Source organism: Dryobates pubescens, chromosome 21 (genome assembly GCF_014839835.1).
Source record: "Dryobates pubescens isolate bDryPub1 chromosome 21, bDryPub1.pri, whole genome shotgun sequence".
NCBI classification, from domain to species: domain Eukaryota; kingdom Metazoa; phylum Chordata; class Aves; order Piciformes; family Picidae; genus Dryobates; species Dryobates pubescens.
The window spans coordinates 326,966-346,355 of NC_071632.1; the positions used below are offsets into that span (position 1 = coordinate 326,966).

Consider the following 19,390-nt stretch of genomic DNA (forward strand, 5'->3'; position numbering starts at 1 on the left):
CAGAAGACCCTTTTTTAATTAGAATAGGAAGGATTTTGGATGTTCAAAAGCGTAGTGTCTTGTTCCAGCTCCTGCAGAAAAAAAATGGTAGCCCCAAATTCTCTGTTCCACTCTCACAGTTCCTTTGCAGCTCACCCACAGAACAGAGGAACTGGGGGCTAGGCTCTTTTCTTTAGATTATAACCTCAAATGTGGTCTCTTTTCACTCAAAAATGTTCATTCTATGTTTTCTAACTTATAAAGTGCCTCATATTTTAATCAGGAACATTCTCTCTCTGTTTTTAGATGCTTCAGCTTCCCTGTCACAACCTGAGGTCTGCCTCAGGGAGGCTCCCATTGCTGCCTCAAGGCTGCATTCTGACCCACCTGGCAGAGCCGTGGGGCCAGTATCTTCTGATGGTTCAGAGCCCTCTTGGACAGCACCTGACAAATCCAGGGCAGGGAGAGAGGTGATGAGAGCCAGTGGGAGGGACTCAGGCCATGGCGCCATGTCTGCTGGGACCTGTTGTGTACCTTAGGGTGCTCACAACCTGCTCAGCAACAAGCCAAAACCTACCAGCCCTTGTCCATGACCCTCAGGGTGCTTACAGCCCATTTAGCTCCAAACCGAGAACCACCAGCCCTGTTCTGCGTCCCTCAGGATGCTCACCGCCTACTCAGCCGCACATGTAGCATGCTCCTGCATCCACTGGCTCTGTCCCCCTGCTGCCAGGCTCCCTGCTGCTGTCATGCCTTCATGACCTCTTTGTTCCAGCAGGAGCCTGGCCCCAGCATCTTTCATCACTGTCCCCCCTGCCCTTCCCAGCTAGACCCTGGTGGTGTTCCCATGTTTTGCTCCAGCCAGCCCCTGGTAGTCCATAGACTACTCCAGAGCTTTACCTAACACAAGAGGCCTCCTCAGCTTAATGTCTCAAGTGACACGCTCTGATGTGGCTTCCCCACGTTTCAAGGGCCACACACACTCACAAGGATTTCTCTATGCAAACACATCCTTCACAGCCTTTCCCATGTTTCTGCTCTTTTCCTACAGCTTTGCTGCTATCATGCCAACCTCCCAACCAGGCAGACTTGGGCACCCTCTGCCTTGCCTGGCCTTGGCATGCACTCCCATGGCTGAACTCCCTTGAGAAGTCCCTCACTGGCTGCCTACCTCCCAACCAGCTTCTTGCCTTGTCTTGGCACCCCATTGCCTCACCTCCTTACCAGCAAATGGTGGGAGCAGACTAAGCTCTCTAAGCAGAGGCTGTGGCTCCTATACCCCCACCCCACTCATGGCCCTTCTCATAATCCCCTGGGGGTACCAGCATAAGGTATAAAGGCTGCCAGAGAAGCAGCAGCAATTGTTCTTTTTCTCCACTTTAGGTTTCATGTTTGCAAAGTGATCAATTGGGACAGTGCCTCTTACTGGCAATGCTAATGGCTGCAATTGCACCCATGTCCATTCTGTTGGCCACATCATGGGGAACTATTTAGACTTAACCAGGGCATGTGTGACAGAACATAGGACTCACCACAGGCAGGAGACCTTCAGTGCCCTGATGCTTCTCTCTGCCCCTTCCTCATCCTCTGCCTAACCCTTGCCTACTCAGCAGCATAAAGTGGAGGATGTGTTGATGCTCTTCATCCCTGAGGCTTCCTTGATAATTGAACTAAGGTAAGAGCTTCCAGTTCTACCAAGCATCATCTCTTTAACTGGCAAGAGTGCCAAGATCTTCAGGAGTATGTCTGAGGGATCAGTTTTAGCAATCCAGAAGAATATTGTGATGCTCAAACTGGCCACTGCTTTGTATCCAGGAATTTCAAGGCACTGAAAACTATAAATCCAGTTGTGGGGAGAGGGAGGATGCAGGCTTGAGAAGCAGAGCTAGAAAGGGAGCATGCATCTGGGTTTTACATGGCTTTTTTCCTGCCGTTGCAGAGAGAGGAAGCTCCTTGGTAAGTTGTTTTTTGGAAAACAGCAACAACTTCCTGGTCCCATCCCATACAGTGGCAGTGCTTTCCCCTGCAGAGGCCCAAAACACCGTGTGGAGAATTCACCTCCAGAATTACATAAAGTGAAAAACTACAGGATTTACTCCAGAAATGCCAAGCAGAGAAAAGAAAGAGGATGTGGTGAAGAAACTGTGGGGTTTTTTCTTTCACTGTCTTGTCTTTTCTTGACCTCTCTTGAAGGCCTTTCTTGAAGAAAGTACAAGTGGAGGGTGGGTGGGAAAAGAGAATGAGAAGAAATGTCTTGAAATTTCTTTCCTCTTCTTGGCCTTGATTCAATAAGCAATGACAAGTAAAGAAAGAGAAAAGGAGAAGAAGAAATGTCTTTTTAATTGATTGTTTCTTGACCTTTCTTGGACAAGGAACACAAGTAGAGAAAAGAGAGGAGCAGGTGAAGAAACGTCTTCCAATTCCTTATCTCATCTTGGCCTTTCTTCTTCAAGAATGGCTAAGGAGAGAAAAGCAAGAGAGGAGGTGAAGAAATATTTTCAAATGTCGTTTGTCTTCTTGGCCTGCCTTGAAATGCCAAGCAAGGAAAGGAAGAGGAGAGCAAATGTTTCCAATTTTTAAATTATTTTTTATTTGCTTTTTGGCCTTTCTTAAACCAGAAAGGGCCAAGGAGAGAAATGAAAGAGAGGAGGAAGAGAAGAAATATTTTCAAATTGTTTTCTCTTAGCTGTTCCTGAGCAAGAAATGACAAGAATAGAAAAGAAAGAGAAGGTGAGTCCTTAGATTCACAGGAGGGGCTGGGTTGGAAAAACCTTGAAGCCCATGCAGTTCCAACCCCCTGCCATGGGCAGGGTCTCCTCCCAGCACCCTAGGTTGCTCAAGGCCTCATCCAACCTGGCCTTCAATACCTCCAGGAAGGGAGGACCCTCAGCCTCCCTGGGTAACCTGTTCCAGTGTCTCTCCAACATCACTCTAAAGAATTTCTTCCTAATCTCCAGTCTAAATCTGCTGTCCTCAAGCTTCAATGTGTTGCCCCTCATCATAACTCTAAGCCCTTGTCAAAAGTCTCTTTATAGCCCTCCTGCAGGTGCCTTCAGGTATAGGAAGGCTGCTCTAAGGTCTTTCCAGAGCCTTCTTATCTCCAGGCTGAATAGCCCCAACTCACTCTCTGTCCCCATAAGAGAGGTGCTTTATCTTTATGGCCCTCTTCTGGACCCTCTCCAGCAGTTCCATGTCCTTCTTATACTGGGGGCACCAGAACTGGATGCAGTACTGCAGGTGCAGTCTCAGCAGAGCAGAGGGGAGAGTCGTCTCCCTGTCCTGCTGGTCACACTGCTTTGGATGCAGATAAACCACACTGACAGGTAGCTGCCAGTGCTACTTGCACTTAAGCCCAGAGATCACCTTCACTGGCAACCCCAGAAATGAGACCTCTGCACCATATGGGGCTGTGCAAGAGGTCACACACAGAATCACACAGAAAATACCTGCTTGGAAGAGACCTCCAAGCTCACCCAGTCCAACTCTCCACCCAGCACTGCAGGCTCAACACCAAACCATGTCCCTAAGCACCAGCTCCACACACTGTTTGAACTCCTCCAGGGATGGGGACTCCAGCACTGCCCTGGGCAGAACATTTCACTCTTGCAGTGAAGAAATGTTTCCTAATGTTCAGCCTGAACCTCTGCTGGTGCAGCCTGGAACCACTGCCTCTGCTCCTGTCCCTTGTCATCAAGGAGAAGAGGCTGTCCCCTCCTCATTCCAACCTCCCTTCAGGGAGCTGTAGAGAGCCTCTAAGTTGACTCTGTGCCACTGATCACAACCCTCTGAACTCTGCTGTGGAGCCGCTTTGCAATCCACCTCACAGACCAATTGTCTGTGCCACATTTCCTGAGCTGTTCCATGAGGATGTTATGGAGACAGTATCACAAGTCTTACTGAAGTCAAGGTAGATGACATCCACTACTCTTCCCTCATCTACCCATCTGGTCATGGGTTCATAGAAGGCTATCAGAAGGCAGGATCTCCCCTTGGTAAATCCATGTTGGCTACTCCTGATAACATTCTTGTCTTCCATGTGATTAGAGATGACCTCCAGGGTAAGTTGCTCCACCATCTTTCCAGTGATGAAGGTGAGACTCACTGGTCTGTAGTTGCCTGGCTCCTCCTCCTTGCCTTTTTTGAAGACTGGAGTGACATTTGCTTCCTTCCAGTCCCCAGGCACCTCTCCTGACTTTAAAAAAATGATGGAGAGGCACTCAGCAACAATATCAGCAGCTCTTGTGGATGCACAAGATGAATGGGCAGAGATGTTCCAGTCCCTTGATCATCCTCATAGCTCTCTGTTGGACTCTCTGCAGTCATTCCCTTTCTCTCTTGAACTGGGGAGACCAAAACTAGACATGGTATTGCAGCTGTGGTCTCAGCAGGGCAGAGTGGGAGAACCTCCCTAGCCCTGCTGGCCATACTTTTCATGATGCCCCCCCTGGTGCCACTGGCCTTACTGACCACAAGGGCACACTGCTGGCCCAACCCATGAACTTGATGCAATGGATGAATTGGCTTCGCCACACACTGATCTAAATGCTCCACCTTCAATCTTTTCCTTCATCCCCAAAGAGTGCAGGGTTTTCACTCAGGGCCACTCTCTATCCCATGCCTGTGCAGACCAGCTAAGATTGCCACAGACTGGCAGCATCACCGTGCAGCACCCCAGCTGTGCACCCTGCCCCTCCGCACATTCAAGCCAAAGCTGCTGGGTTTTAGTGACAGAGACGAAAAAGGGTTGGACTTCCGTCAGCACATGCAGGGCTGAAGATCAAACCTGATCAGCCTGAGCAGGGAACTTTAGACTTGCAATTTTACACAGCAGCAAATGGAATATTTTAAAACAACCCATTTCAGAGGGCAGGCTGCAGAAAGGTCCTTTACAGAGGGAAGCAAACCTTCTGCTGTCCAGGCCTTCCTGTGCCTCACTGTGCTGTTGGGTACCAGGTGCAGGAAGGTTAATCTGCATTGCCAGCTGCAATGAATAAGGTCCAGCTGCAGTGTGTGGCTGGTCAGCTGCTCCAAGATTCAATAACAGAGTGCAAAATGATTCTGCTGTTAGCAATGGAGAGTTTGTAAATTTTACTTTTTTTCTTCCCAAAGATCTCCCCCTGGTCTGTAACTGGAAAAATTGAGCTCCTTTGCTCTTCCAACAGATACACCCATCTTCTCCAAAGGAAGCTGCACTTCTGAGGGCCTGAGTGCCATGGCAGCTGCTGGAATTACAGATGCTCCTTTTCATTCTGGCTGTGAAACCCAGTAGCCAAGGAATAAAGTAAGCCCTTGACAGATTAAGACTGCGCTGTCTTTGAAGTGCAAGAAAGTCAGTAAGTGATGTTAGAGAAGATACTACCAACATTGGAGAGGTATGAAGCAGGTCTCCACTGTGAATCTGCTGTCCTCACATCTAGCTGCAGAGAACTGGAACAGCAGCTCAGGTCTGATCATCATCACAGGGCCATGCTTTCCAACACAAATTTATCTCCTGTGTCATACCACAGCACCTGCAATTTGCCAGAAGTCTCTGAAGTTCTGTTACTCAGATTCATTCCAGTTCCCCCTGCCTCCAAATTCAGGAATGGCAACTGTCCCGTGAGGGCCATGGGCTGCTCCACAGTTGCTCAGCAGTTCTAGGTTGCTCCTTTCTGCTAGCCAGCTGTCCTTGGCCAGTAACAGGAAGCAAGCAGCTCCACGGGCACCAGGTGCTAAGCAGAGGTTGGTCCATCTGCTGCCGCTGCTCCTGCACTGTGCCACAACAGCAGGCTGGCAAATCCTAGTGCCCTTCACTGGCTTCCCTGGGATGTTGTACAGGAACATCTCTGGTATGCCTACAGACACTGAGACAATCCACATGCGTGCACAAAAAGCACCTTCCAGAGTTTGCTCCAGCTCATGATAACCAAGCCAATAGAATACCCCTTCTGACATTCATCACCATTTCTGTATCCCACAATAAGAGGGTTAAATAACAGGGAGTTATACAAAGGATTATCATTGTATATCACTGTATCATTCCATTGACAATTTACAGGGAAAGAAAGAAGACATTCATCATTAGGCCTTCTGCTGGAACATAAACAACCAAGCACCCATAGGGATTCTGAACTTTCCAACAGGTTTGCTTGCTGATAGCTTAGCTGCTGAAAGGCTTTTCCATACTCCTCTCTCCCCAGTGTGTCAGCGCTCACTATCACAGTAGGACAGAGCTTACATGAACTGGGTCAAAACAAATCACAAGAAGGAAGCTAAGAATAAATCACAGCAGAGAAGCCCCAGCAACAGCATCTCCAGGTTAATGACAGCAAGCCAGCAGAGAGGAACTGAACTGAAATGCAATTGCTCATAACCATACAGAGGGCAAAGGGGAGGAGTGAAGGGATCAGTGCAGTGACAGCTCTGACAAGGTAGGAGAAGGCATCACTTTATAGAGTAGTTGGCATATGAGACACAATCAAGTGAGAAGACAAAATATCTTTTCTGGTAAAAGAAAAACAAATCCATCTCCAAACTCCATTTCATCTGAACAGTGCAGCTGAAAGGGAAATCACTGGATACAAGAGGAAAGCTAGGACTGACTGCACCAGCTGTAGACAATAAAAACTGATTCCAAGTGCACTAAACCTGACCATTTGCTACAGGAGGTAACTCAGAGCAGGCACGAAGGAAAAGAAAAGCTGTCCACCCTTTTTTGCCCTGTTTTTATTGTATTGGATTTAGGGTGCCGCTGCATTTTAGCAAGTGGAGTTTAGTCCTGATAAACACAAATGAAAGGTGATTTTCATTTTCTCAGAGATGGATAAATGCATCACTTGGAAAGCAGAGAAAGGTCAGTTGCAGGTAAGTATTCAGAGCAGAAACCAGGAACAAGCATTTCTGTGCCTTAAGGAAAGACAACTGCACACATTTTAAAACCAAAGACACAAATGAGTGACAAAAAGTGGGTTTGCTGAGTGGTAGGGGTTCCACAGGCCATTACTGGGGACATGTGAAAACCTAAGAACAAACCCAATCAGTGTCAGGTGGCCTGTTGTGATGCTCCAAGCTCCTCCTTGAATCAGGGCCTAAGTAAAAAGTTCTCCTCACCGTGGTGACAATGCCACATCCTTAGCAGTGCCACACCTTGCCTCTGTGATTTTGGAGTACGGTACCTAAAGGCCACAGAGAGTGCTATCCAAATGCTGCAACATGCCCTTGGCGAACAAAATCACCTCTTCAATCTGCTGACAATGACCTGACACAAGATCTTGGGGGTTTTTATTATTTATTTTCAGTATTTCCTCTCCAACTGCACAGAATTTTGTGATGACAGCAAGTGCTGCAGGAACGACAGTTTGTGGGGGTGCTGAAGAGTTACGAGCAAAGCAACACGTGAGAACCCACTATTAAAGCTCCTATCCAAGCACCAGCTGGCTGGCACATCCCTGACTGGAACACATCAGCTGTGGGCACATTTTGTCACCAGCCTAGTCAGAAGTGACGTGAAGCAGTCATCTGAAAGCACCACCAGGCAAACAAACACCTGTGAGACAAAGGCACGGCAGGTAGCTGTGACCAGACACAGGAGTGCTTATTCAGGGTACAGATGCAAGAGTTCATTCCAAAATCACCACACTGCAATGCACTACACAAAAGCAAACAATCTCTGATATAGGCCCCAACAAGGCTGCAAACACAGACCTGATGGTGAAGCCATCTAGGATTGCTTTGAGAGGAAGCAGAGTGGCTGGTGAAGATCAGAGGAAAGCAGGAAGCATCAACAGAGTGAGTGCAAATGCAAAGCAACAGCAGCCTTTGCACAAGAAACTCTACTCAAGCTGCCTTCCCTTACCATCTTCCCTTTACAGCACCTCAGCCACAGAGGGAAAATCCCACTCCTTAAAGAGCCATCTGATTACATCCCTGCAGCATGCAAGGCTTTGGAAAAGGCTACCATGCTTCAGGAGAGAATTCAAAGTAACCTGGGTGAGAATGCAAGGAAGATGCCTTGTAAGCTATTCAGACTATGGAAGGGCTGAACAACTCAGACAGTACCAATGGAAGCTGGAACAGATGCTCAAGGCAGAAATGTTTGTGTAAGAAGAGTAAACAGAACAAATTGCTAAGCAAGGCCACAAGAGAGAAAAGAAAGCCCTGAAGGTTTGTTCAACAAAGTGATCTGAGTGTCCAGAACTCTCCCTGCTCTAATGAAGAGAGCTTGACTGAAGCAGTGTTACTCATGGTGTGTGTTCCACTTCCAAACTCCGTCAGTTCTCTCCCACCTCAGTTCCTCTGTCCTTGGTGTAACCTCTACCAACACACAGAGAGCACAGTTCTGGTGCTCCTTGCACAAAGTAGTTTGGAAAGAATAAATTCCCTGCTTCTCATGATGAAATGCAAGACCGTGATCTGTTGCAGGGTCCCACAATATGTTTAGCAGCCTCTGAATAGCAGTTTTAAGAATCACAGTTTGCTGTTATCCCCCCAGATCACTTCCTAGTCACCTAGTCCTTTGGTAGAGAAGCCATCTAATGGTCAGGAGATATTTGTGAGCAATGCACGAAGGAATCCAACCAGTTTGCAAATCCATAGACAGACCTTTAGCTTGTGAGTGTAACCATGATATGCAGAATTACTGCTCCTCCTGCCCTGGAAAAAGACATCATAACTGTCACAAAACTCTGAAATGTGGCTGTCAGATCCTGATTCAAATAAAAACAGTCAATTCTTTTGAAACCTTGTGTTAAATACATTCCCATGATCACCACAGCTCTAGGAAATGGCCGCAATGGCAGGCACATGCCCTATGGACATAACACAAATGCCACAACAGTTTGCATGTGTGGAATTCCCACAGAGCAGCCAATCTTACCTGACATAAATAATCTTGTACCCTTTTTTAGGCTTTTTCAAAGGAATCAGATGTCCCAAATAGATCTGTTCCTCTGCAACATTAAAAAACAAACCAACCAACCCCCTAAAAAGTCAGTGCAAATTGAACTTGTTCACCAGGATAGATTCTTAGTAAGCTGAGGATAAAGGAAGTTGAAGGGATTGAAGGAGGAAACTCATACAACTGCCAACTGCCTTTAGCAGAGGTTAGGGAAGATGAGGAATGGGAAGTCCTGGATCCTATAGCAGAGCCTTCTGTGAGTAACTCTGCTGCGGCTGTTGAGGTGGCAGAGGCTGTGGCTGTTGTGGAGGTGCTTGCTGGCTGCCTGCTGGCTGTGGCAGAGCTGTAGACACTAAGCTATAGTTTGGCACCTGGGACAGATTAGTTCCAGCATTCTGATAAGCAGCAACATCAACAGCAGCAGGCGGGGGACTGTACACCGAGGCCTGGTTAGAGTAAGTGTGTCCAGCAACGGAGCCACCCATGGCACTGGAACAGAACAAAAGGACACTTGAGTTAACCAACAATTACCGCTAGAGCAGCAACACCCTGTTCTGTCTTCAGCCCATCTGTAGATACACACAAACAGCTCTTGCCTCTGGACACCATCCAGATTTAAAACTGCATCCAATGAGCATTCCAGTCAAAATTCCAAATTAGATTCAAAGGTACCTGACACCCTCCCAGGGAGTTGAAGTGCACAGTCTGTACTGCAGCTGGGTTATGGTTGGACCAGATGATCTCAAAGGTCTTTCCCAGCCTCACTGATTCTGTGGGATCCTATCTATTGTCCCTTGCACTCCAGCAAAACAGCAATCCCCAACCCCCTGAGACAGCAGAATGAGTCAGATGCAGCATACAGAAACTCACTTCACTCCATGTTGTGTCTCCCCAGATCATCAGCTCTGGGGGACAGAAACTCACAAATACTTTGGTAGCTCAGGATGGATGCTGGACCAATTGGTTGACAAGGAATTGGCTTGAAGATTGCACTCAAAGACTGTTGGTCACTAGCTCAGTGTTGAAGTGGAGACCAGTGACAAGTGGTGCTCCTCAGGGGTCAGTGCTGGGACCAGTGGAGTTTGACATCTCTGCCAGTGACATGGGCAGTGGGGTTGAAGCACCCTCAGCAAGTTTGCCAACGACACCAAGCTGTGTGGTGTATTGACAGGCTGGAGGGAAGCATCCAGAGGGACTTGGACAGGCTGGAGAGGTGGATCCATGACAGTTTTATGAAGTTCAACAAGGCCACGGGCAAGGCCCTGAACCTGGGTTGGGGGAGTCCCAAGCACAAATCCAGGCTGGACAGATAATGGCTGGAGAGCAGTGCTGAGGAGAAGGACTTGGGGGTGCTGGGTGAGGAGCTCAACATGAGCTGGCAATGTGCACACAGCCCAGAAACCAATCCTGTCCTCGGCTGCAGGAAGAGGATTCTGCCACTCTGCTCTGCTCTGATAAGACCCCACCTGGATTCCTTTGTCCAGCTCTGGAGTCCCCAACACAAGGAGACCATGGAACTGTTAAAGCAGGTACGGAGGAGATGACAGAGATGATCAGGGGGATGAAGCACCTCTGCTATGGGGACAGGCTGAGAAAATTTGGGCTCTTCAGCCTGGAGAAGAAAAAGCTCCAGGGAGACCTTAGAGAAGCCTTCCAGTACCTGCAGGGGAATACAGGAGAGTTGGGGAGGGACTTTTGCCAAGGGCCTGGAGTGACAGGAAGAGGAGCAATGGCTTCAGACTGAAAGAAGCTGGAGGAAATTCTTCCCCAAAGGTGGTGAGACACTGGAACAGGCTGCCCAGGGATGTTGTGGATGCCCCATCACTGAAAGGATTGAAAGCCAGGCCTTCAGCAGCCTGGTCTAGTGGAATTCTCTGTCTATCCAAACTTTCAAAGATAAAATCACTTTGTACAGAGAGTAAAAAGCCCAAACCAGAACCTTGCCCTGAGGTCTGTTCCAATCTTTTTCACAGTATAGGTGCTTCAGCTGCAGCTCTGCACCTCTGAGCATCTACTCAGACTAGAAAAGTGACTGGAGCTCCTCTGCCTGGGGAAGCTGTGGTGAGTGTTTAAAGCCCATTTACTTGGTTCCAAAACTGAGCAGAATTCTCCCCACGATCCACAGTGAGGTATTTGGGTAAAGGATAACACAATGGACACCAACTCAGGAATCATGCAAAAGCAGCTGGAGCAGCAGATCATTTTCATCATAAATGGATATAGAAAGTTAGCTAAAGAAAAATAATTTAGAAAGCAAACTCAAGCTTTGTTTGCTGTAGTTTTCTAGAAAAGGAATCTCTAGAGTTGACATACTTCTTCTGGGCAAAATTATCAACTAGAGAGAATTAGAGAAGCCTGAGGTTTGTCAGGAGTGTTTACCATATACATGGCACCAACAAAAAGCAGAGTTTAAATAATAGCACTGGAGCTCTTTTCATTATGGTTAAAATGTTAACTTCTGTGTTTAATGTTTTCTGCAGTCCTTTCACTCAGGGAATCACAGAATGGCAGAGGTTGGAAGGGACCTCCAGAGATCATCCGGTCCAACCCCGCTGCCAGAACAGGGTCACCCAGGGCAGGTCACACAGGAACACATCCAGGTGGGTCTCAAAAGTCTCCAGAGGAGATTCCACAACTTCTCTGGGCAGCCTGTTCTAGGCCTCCAGCACCCTCACACCAAAGAAGTTTGTCCTCATATTGAGGTGGAGGAGAAACTTGACTGATTCAGACACCTGAAAAGCAAAGCATTTAAAATTACTTTGTGTAAGAGGTCTGTGCAGGCTGAGCAGGCAGCACTGAGCTGGCAGATGGAGTCCCTGTGCCTTGGCTGTGAGAAGAGAGCTGTTCAGAAGGAAGGTTGTAGCCTGGAACGTGGCCCAGCTGTGCACTCCCTGCCACCAAGTAGGCACTGCTTGGAGGTTGTCCTGCATAAACCTGGGAAGGTAAAGAAAGGAATATTAAAAACAAAATACAAACCAGCTTGGTGTTTAGGATCCAACTCGAGAACTTAAGGACTGCCCCCAACAGACTGTCTTCTGTTAAGTGCTGCAGCAGAAAACATCACCACAGGCTCAAAGGACACTGATCACGTTCTACCCTCAGGCTTCAGCCTCAAAAAGATCAAAGAATCCACTGGGAACTTTGCATTCCAAAGTTTAGCTTAGTGACTCTCACTCATGCTCATGAAGACCTTCTGCCAGAATATACAGAGAGCTTTGAATCACGTAACAAAGGGCAGCCCAGAGCAGAACACTTTGTGAGGCCCAGCTGTCACCAACCAGAAGGGCTGAACTGCAAAGCCAAGAACCGGTGCCTGTGTCTCAGAGCTACCTGACCACTGCATGGAGCTGCTGGGACTGCAACTGGTGAACTGTCAAAGCAGGCCAGGAGAGAAAAAGAGCTCCTAAGAAAATGGCAGCTGAAAATAATGTCCCGCTTTACAACCAGCTAGGGGAAAAGCTTGCCAGGAGATTACAGAATTGGAGAGTGTTAGGGGTTGGAATGGACCTCTGCAGCATCCAGTCCAACCCCCTGCAGAGCAGCACCACCTAGGGCAGGTCACACAGGAACACATCCAGGTGGGTTTGGAAAGTCTCCAGAGCAGGAGTCTCCACAACCTCTCTGGGCAGCCTGCTCCAGGCCTCCAGCACCCTCGCACCAAAGAAGTTTCTCCTCATGTTGAGGTGGAACCTCCTGGGTTCCAGCTTGTATCCATTGTTCCTTGTCCTGTCACTAGGCACCACTGAGCAGAGCCTGGCACCTTCATACTGATCCCCAGCCCTCAGATATTGATAGACATTGATCAGATTCCCTCTCCGCCTTCTCTTCTCCAGATTAAAAAGCTTCAGTCTTTTTTTCAGCACAGAGATGCTCTAGTCCCTTTATCATCCTTGAAGCCTCTGTTGGACTCTGTCCAGCAGGTCTCTGTTTCTCTTGAACTGGGGAGCCCAGAACTGGACACTGTATTGCAGGTGTGGTCTCAGCAGGGCATAGCAGAGAAGGAGGAGAACTTCCCTAGCCCTGCTGGTGACACTTTTCTTGATGCACCCCAGGCTGCCACTGACCCCTTGGCCACTAGGGCACAATGCTGGCCCATGGAGAACTTGCTGTGCCAACTGTATGCTCAATCAAGACTCTGCTTTGGTTTACTGATGAATTACTAGGTTCAACACAAATAACTAGAAGCAATGATCAGGTCCATACACAACTGAATTCACATCAAGTTGGCAATACACAGTTCTTCTGTCCTGAGACCCCTGCATCTCAGGTGACATATACAGAGTAGGCTTACTGCTATGGCAGCAGTATTTTAGAAGGTAGCAAATGCAGCAGACCTTCTAGCTTCAGAACTTTGTCCTGACTCATTTTCCCCCCAAAACCCAGTTGTCTTATTTCAGAATCCCCCATGAGATGCCCATTTATAAAACATTTAAACCACCTGAGAGGGTCACCACCTGGCTGCTTATGGGACACCACCTGCAGTGTCTCAAGGACACAAGAGCCAGCCAGCCTCTCCTGCAGAGACACTGAAAGGAGAGTGCACATTTGTAGGAAGCTGAAAGACCTGCATCTGCTTCAATGTTTCTATAGCACTGCACAGGCACTAGTATGTTGGCTTCAAATGATCATTGAAACTCCAGTTGGCAATGTTCTTTGTTCCAATCAAAGGAAAAAGAACACAGCAAGGCCACGAGGAAGTGTCCACTGCACTGTGGAATTAACAGGTGGATGCTTACAAGGCCTTTTGAAATACCACGGCACACAGATAAACCAGAACTCCTCAGAGCAACAGAGTGATGCTGCCATGAAAGAATTCTGCTTTTTAACTTCAGCCAGTGCAGTGCTAGATCTTCTTTACTGATATGTCACCAAAAAAAGATAAACGCACCAAAAGGAAAGTGAAAGGAGAGGCTGATTGTAGGGTGGGAAGGGCATCATGTTGAACAGGAATTGTAATCCCTGGGTTTTTTGCTTTCTTTGTCCCACTATGCATAGCCAGTGGCTTCAAGGGTGGCAGCTGTAATTTTCTGTGCAACTCAAAGCACAGAGTGGGTTTATTCCTTGATTAAAACCAACTGAACAGAAAAGAACCAAAAGTGTGAGAACCTGCAAAAGGAGACTCTCCAAGGTAAACAAACTTTGTTTTGACACAGTCATGAGATGAAACCTTGCTCCTTCAGCTGAGATGACAGCTGAGCAGCACAGAATCATGGAGTGGCTAAAGGTGGAAGGGACTTCAGAGATCATCTGCTTCAGCTTCCCCACCATGGGCAGGGACACCTCTCAACTACTAGACTCAGTTGCTCAAGGCCTCATCCAACCTGGCCCTGAACACCTCCAGGGAGGGGACATCCACAACCTGCCTGGGCAGCCTGTGCCAGAGTGTCAGCACCTTCATACCGAAGAACTTCTTCCTCAGCTCCAGTCTAACCCTGTTCTGCCTCAGCTTCAAACCATTCCCCCTTGTCCTGTCTCCAGACCCCCTCAGCAAAAGTCTCTCTGCAGCCTTCCTGCAGGATCCCTTCAGCTACTGAAAGGTAGCTCTGAGGTCCCCCTGGAGCCTTCTCTTCTCCAGGCTGAACACCCCCAGCTCCCTCAGCCTGTGCTCACAACAGAGCTGCTCCAGCCCTTGGAGCATCTTTGTGGCCTCCTCTGGACTCACTCCAACAGCTCTGTGTCCTTATGCTGGGGCCTCCAGAACTGCAGGCAATATTTGAGGTGGAGTCTCAGCAGAGCACAGTAAAGGGACAGAATATCCTCTCTTGCCCTGAGGAAGTTGATTTTAACATAGCATCGAGGTAACAAAGGTCATAAAAAGATGTTTCCATCTCAGGGGTGGGGACAGAAGGGCAGAAATAAGAACCAAATGATGACCTGCAATCAAGGTGCTCCATCACACTTTATATATCAGTCTGTATTTCTGGGTACTGTGAAAAAGTGTTTGAGCTCATGGGGAAAAGTGCTTCTCATTAGTCATTCCCAAGAAACCAACCCCAGCTTGCCATGTGTGACAACACCCATGGCTTCTGGGGCTCCCATACAGACCTGAGAGCCAGAAACCCCAGGCGGCTGCAGGTAGTACTGTTGGTTCTGTAGCTTTGCATACATGGAGCACATTGGGTCTTCATTCATCAATTTGTTGTACAAAGAAAGAGCCTCCATTGCTTTAACATTGAGCTCTGAAAGTTCTGAATGTTTCCTAGAAAAGAGAATTTACAGCTTACATTCTGCAGTTTCTCCATCTTCAGTACCCAACAGAAAACACAGGGCATTTCCACGTGATAAGCAACAAACTCTTACTGCCTGGGAAGTGAGGCCAGGGTGTCAAGTGGTGCAAAACCATCAAATATTACATGACTAGGCAAAACCACAACCTTTGGGTCTCACAGATTCACAGAATGGGTTGGGTTGGAAGGGACTTTAAAGGTCATGCAGTTCCAAGCCCCTGCCATGGGCAGGGACACCTCCCACTAGCTCAGGTTGCTCAAGGCCTCATCCAGTCTGGTCTTGAACACCTCCAGGAAGACCTCCCTGAGCAACCTGTTCCAGTGTCTCACCAACCCCACTGGAAAGAATTTCTTCCTCATCTCCAGTCTAAATCTGCCCTCCTCAAGCTTCAGTACATTGCTCCTCATCCTACCACTCCAAGCCCTTGTCCAAAGTCCCTCCCCAGCTCTCCTGTAGCTCCCTTCAGGTACTGGAAGGCTGCTTTAAGGTCTCCTTGGAGCCTTCTCTTCTCCAGGCTGAACAGCCCAAACTCTCTCCACCCATCCCCATAGGGGAGATTCTCCAGCCCTCTGATCATCTTTGTGGCCTCCTCTGGGCCTGCTCTAGCAGCTCCATGTCTTATGCTGGGGGGGCCCAGAGCTGGATGCAGTGCTGCAGGTGGGCTCTCACGAGAGAAGCTCCCAATGCATCCTCCAGTTTTCTTTGCCAGTATTCAGAGAGACAATTCAGAAATCACTAAGCACCAACACTGCTATTTCAATGCACAGGACACTTTACCTGTCTATATCTTCCAACTTCTCATCTATGAGAGGTCCCATCTGGTGGCACATTGCTAGAACAGAAAGACATTAAAACAGATCAGAGTAACAAAGATTTTCACACTGCACAGTCAGAAAGCAGCTTTAAAGAAACAAATGATCAGATAGAGATTTGTAAATGATGGCCCAAAGTGTTTGAAAAGAATTTGTCATCTGTGTGCCAAAAAAGGGTTCTAGTGACAGAGGTGGTGTCATGGCAAACTGAAGAGATCAACAGAAAATCAAAATGCAGCAAACCAAACCACATTTCAGGTGCAGAGTGTAGAGCTGGCACTATTTTGTGTACAGATGTTCAGGTCCATCTGAAAGGTGACCTCTTCTGCCAGGAAGGGAATGTGCCACCTCCATCACATGCTCAGCTAAGGTGACTACAAAAAGACTGTGAGAGTAAGACAAGGGAAAAGAGGCTGAAAGGATTCAAATCCCATGCAGGTCAGAGGCACAAAGAGTTACTGCTCCTCACTGCAGTCCTCCTTTGGAGCAAGAGGCTTTGCAAACCTCTAACTCATACAAACACTACCTGCAAAGCTTAGCAGAAGTAAACTGGACAAGCATTCCAATAAACAAAATGCACCCTCTGTCAGCTTCCAGCTCATGGAGCTGCCAAGCAAACCACAGTTAACTAACAGAGACTGTGTCAAATGTAACATGGAAAGACAAGGCAGCTGCAAGGGGATACTGCAGTCCAACCCTACACCAGAATCTAGAATGTGCTGCTCAGCCAAGCAAGGAGCTCTTTACTAACCAAGAGATACATTTATCTCAAGAGCCACTCAACATTCAGAGAGCTGAAAAACAAAGATTGAGGCAACAGAGATGATCTGAATGCATTGTAAGCAGCTCTGGAACACTGTCATCTCCCACATTTCCCAACTGGAGATGGAGAAGGCCCTGAAAGCCTAGGGGCCATGACGGGTGAAAGGTCATCAGTGATGTGTTCCTTGGTGGCATCTCCAGGGGAGAGTCATATGAAAGGTCCCCAGCTGCTTCTGTGAATCTGAGATCAGCAAAACAGTGGCAGAAAAGCTGTGGAAAGATCTAAACCTGCTGGAAGTCCTGCCAGTTGTATGTATAACATCAAGTCTGGTAAAAGGCACAACAAGGACTGATGGAATGTATGGATGCAACAGGATGACTGCACTACTGCCAGCCACAAACCCCAGGCTCCTGGAGTGCTGGGATGAGCTCTCCACTTTAAAGATCTTTGTGGCTGGACACCTGGATGGCAGAAGAATCTGAAATGTCTTTGTCTCAACTGTTGATCTGCACCCGCCACCACGGGTAGGAACCCGAGATTGCACACACCTCTAGAACAAAATTCCCAGGCCTATGCTGAGAACAGCAGCTCCCCAAGGCCTGCTTGAGCCTAGACCACATAGAGGTCTTGCATCTGGCACTGAAGAAATATCTGCAGCAAGAGCTGTTGTAGGTGGCTGTGGAGGGAGCATCTGACCGCTCCACAGCTTCCAGACTAGGAGCAGTCCCAGCAGTGCAATGTCAAGTTCAGCCTTGTTCCAATAACCTCTCAAGGTGTTTAGAAAGGAGATTGTAAGGTAAGCCACATCTGGAGGTTGTTTGACAACCATATCTTCAACTTCTTTTGCCTCTGTCTTCCACCAGGTGCAGGCACTCTGCTTCTTGGGCAACAGCCTCTATAGCTTTGGTTGGGACTTGGAAGAACAAAACCATTCCTGTTTCTTTTTCCTTGCTTTAGTCAACTGGAGCAGGTGTGGATGTGTCACAGACATGCAGTTCCTAAAACAGGATTCATGTAAGGTGTGATGAACCAGGTAAGTGTGGAAAGATGCCAGACACCCAAAATCTTACAACCTTACGCAACTCTCCTGACTAAGCTCTGTAGAGCTCAGACGTCTGCCGAGTTCTTAAGGTCTGGTTCTGGCTGAACTGCCAACTTCAGGCCATCTTCTGTCTCACCAACCAGCTAACCAAGAAGTTTCTTTTATTCCTTTTCCAGAAATCCCTTCCAAGAATTTCAGTGCATCCATCAACCCAAGCAGAATCACAGAATGGTTTGGGTTGGAAGGAACCTTAAAGATTCCAACCTTAAAGGTCCCAACCTCCCTGCCATAAGCAGGGGGACCTCTCACTAGCCCAGGTTGCTCGAGGCCGCATCCAGCCTGGCTTTCAACACTGCCAGCTTTGCAGCCTCCACAAGTTCTCTGGGCAACATGTTCCAGTGCCTCACCACCCTCATGGGGAAATTTTCCTCCTAACATCTCATCTCAATCCAGCATCTTCCAGTTTGAAGCCATCACCCCTCAGCCTGTCACTCCATGCCTTTGTCAAAAGTCCCTCCCCAGCTCTCTTGTAGCCCTTTTAGGTACTGGAAGGCTGCTCGAAGGTCAGCCAAAGCCTTCTCTCCTCCAGGCTGAACAGCCCCAACTCTCTCAGCCTGTCCCCATCGCAGAGGTGCTCCAGCCCTCTGATTATCTTAGTGGCCTGCTCTGGACCTGCTCCAGCAGTTGTGTCTAGAACAGTCTGTAAAGCCTCTTTGCAGAGGTGTTCTGAAGAACTGGAGCCTGCAGGACTACTCTGATGTGCAGCACACTAGAAGGTATTTGTAAATATTGAAGTGAGGTGGAAGTGAAAGCATGTGGGACACCCACAGGTCTGTTCTGAGCCTCAGCAGCATTTCTGCTTCCTCTCACAGAATCTTCCTTACACTCCTATTGCAACTCATTCTATGCTACTCTAGGAAGAGGGGAAAAAAGGATGAATATGATTGAATTAGGTATTCCTGGCTCTTGAAAAAGGAAAGAATGTGGAATATACTTCTCTTGAGACAGAACTTTGCTTGTTTTAAGCTAAAATTTTGGTCTGTTAGATGTGGGAAAAAGAAAGTGAGAAGAAAATTACAGCTCAGGCCCTTTCCTCATGCATGCTGGTGATGTACACATAAAGCTCAAGCAGTTTCAGCCCAGTGCCAATTTGTTTTGATAGAAGTAATTACTAGAGAGGAAAACAACAACAACAACAACAAAAAAAAAAAAAAACAACCACAAAAACCTCATGAGATTGTCTTACCCTCAAGATGAAGAAGTTCTGGGATATCTGGCTGGTCATCAGATGGATCTGCACTTTGTAACATCTGCAAGAGTTGGTCCATTTTATCCTAGAACACAAATCCTGCAATCAGGGCATGTGTGGGGGTGAGAATTAACCTTTCAAGGACAGAAAATGAAAGCAGCTATTTACAAGAGCCATTTGAATCCCCTGGGACCTGGAAAGCACCTAGACTAACAATATGTACATCTAAAATACATGCTACCCTACAGCAATAAAGATGCTTGAACAAGGAAAGCCAAATGACATAAAACTATCAGCAGTAACAAGTGGAATGCATAGAATACTCTGTCATTCCCAGACATCCTTCTACAAGGTCTTCTGAGCAGCTTCTTCTTCCCCACTCCAGTTATGGCACAAGCAATACACCACCTGGTGGGTTTAGTGGCACTGTTGTGACAGAATA

The 19,390-nt window shown here is 47.7% G+C and overlaps 1 protein-coding gene across 1 annotated transcript in view; it reads right to left on the reverse strand.

The window, feature by feature from the left end:
- Nucleotides 1-6,560: 6,560 nt before the first annotated feature.
- STAM (signal transducing adaptor molecule) overlaps nucleotides 6,561-19,390 on the reverse strand; it is a 53,132-nt gene continuing 40,302 nt past the window's right edge. The window contains exons 10-14 of the mRNA XM_054171241.1: nucleotides 18,946-19,033; nucleotides 15,860-15,914; nucleotides 14,900-15,053; nucleotides 11,613-11,788; nucleotides 6,561-9,343 (exon numbers count right to left, since the gene is read on the reverse strand). Coding sequence (XP_054027216.1) covers nucleotides 9,094-9,343; nucleotides 11,613-11,788; nucleotides 14,900-15,053; nucleotides 15,860-15,914; nucleotides 18,946-19,033 — 723 coding nt within the window. The 3' untranslated portion in view covers nucleotides 6,561-9,093. The remainder of the gene's footprint in view (nucleotides 9,344-11,612; nucleotides 11,789-14,899; nucleotides 15,054-15,859; nucleotides 15,915-18,945; nucleotides 19,034-19,390) is intronic.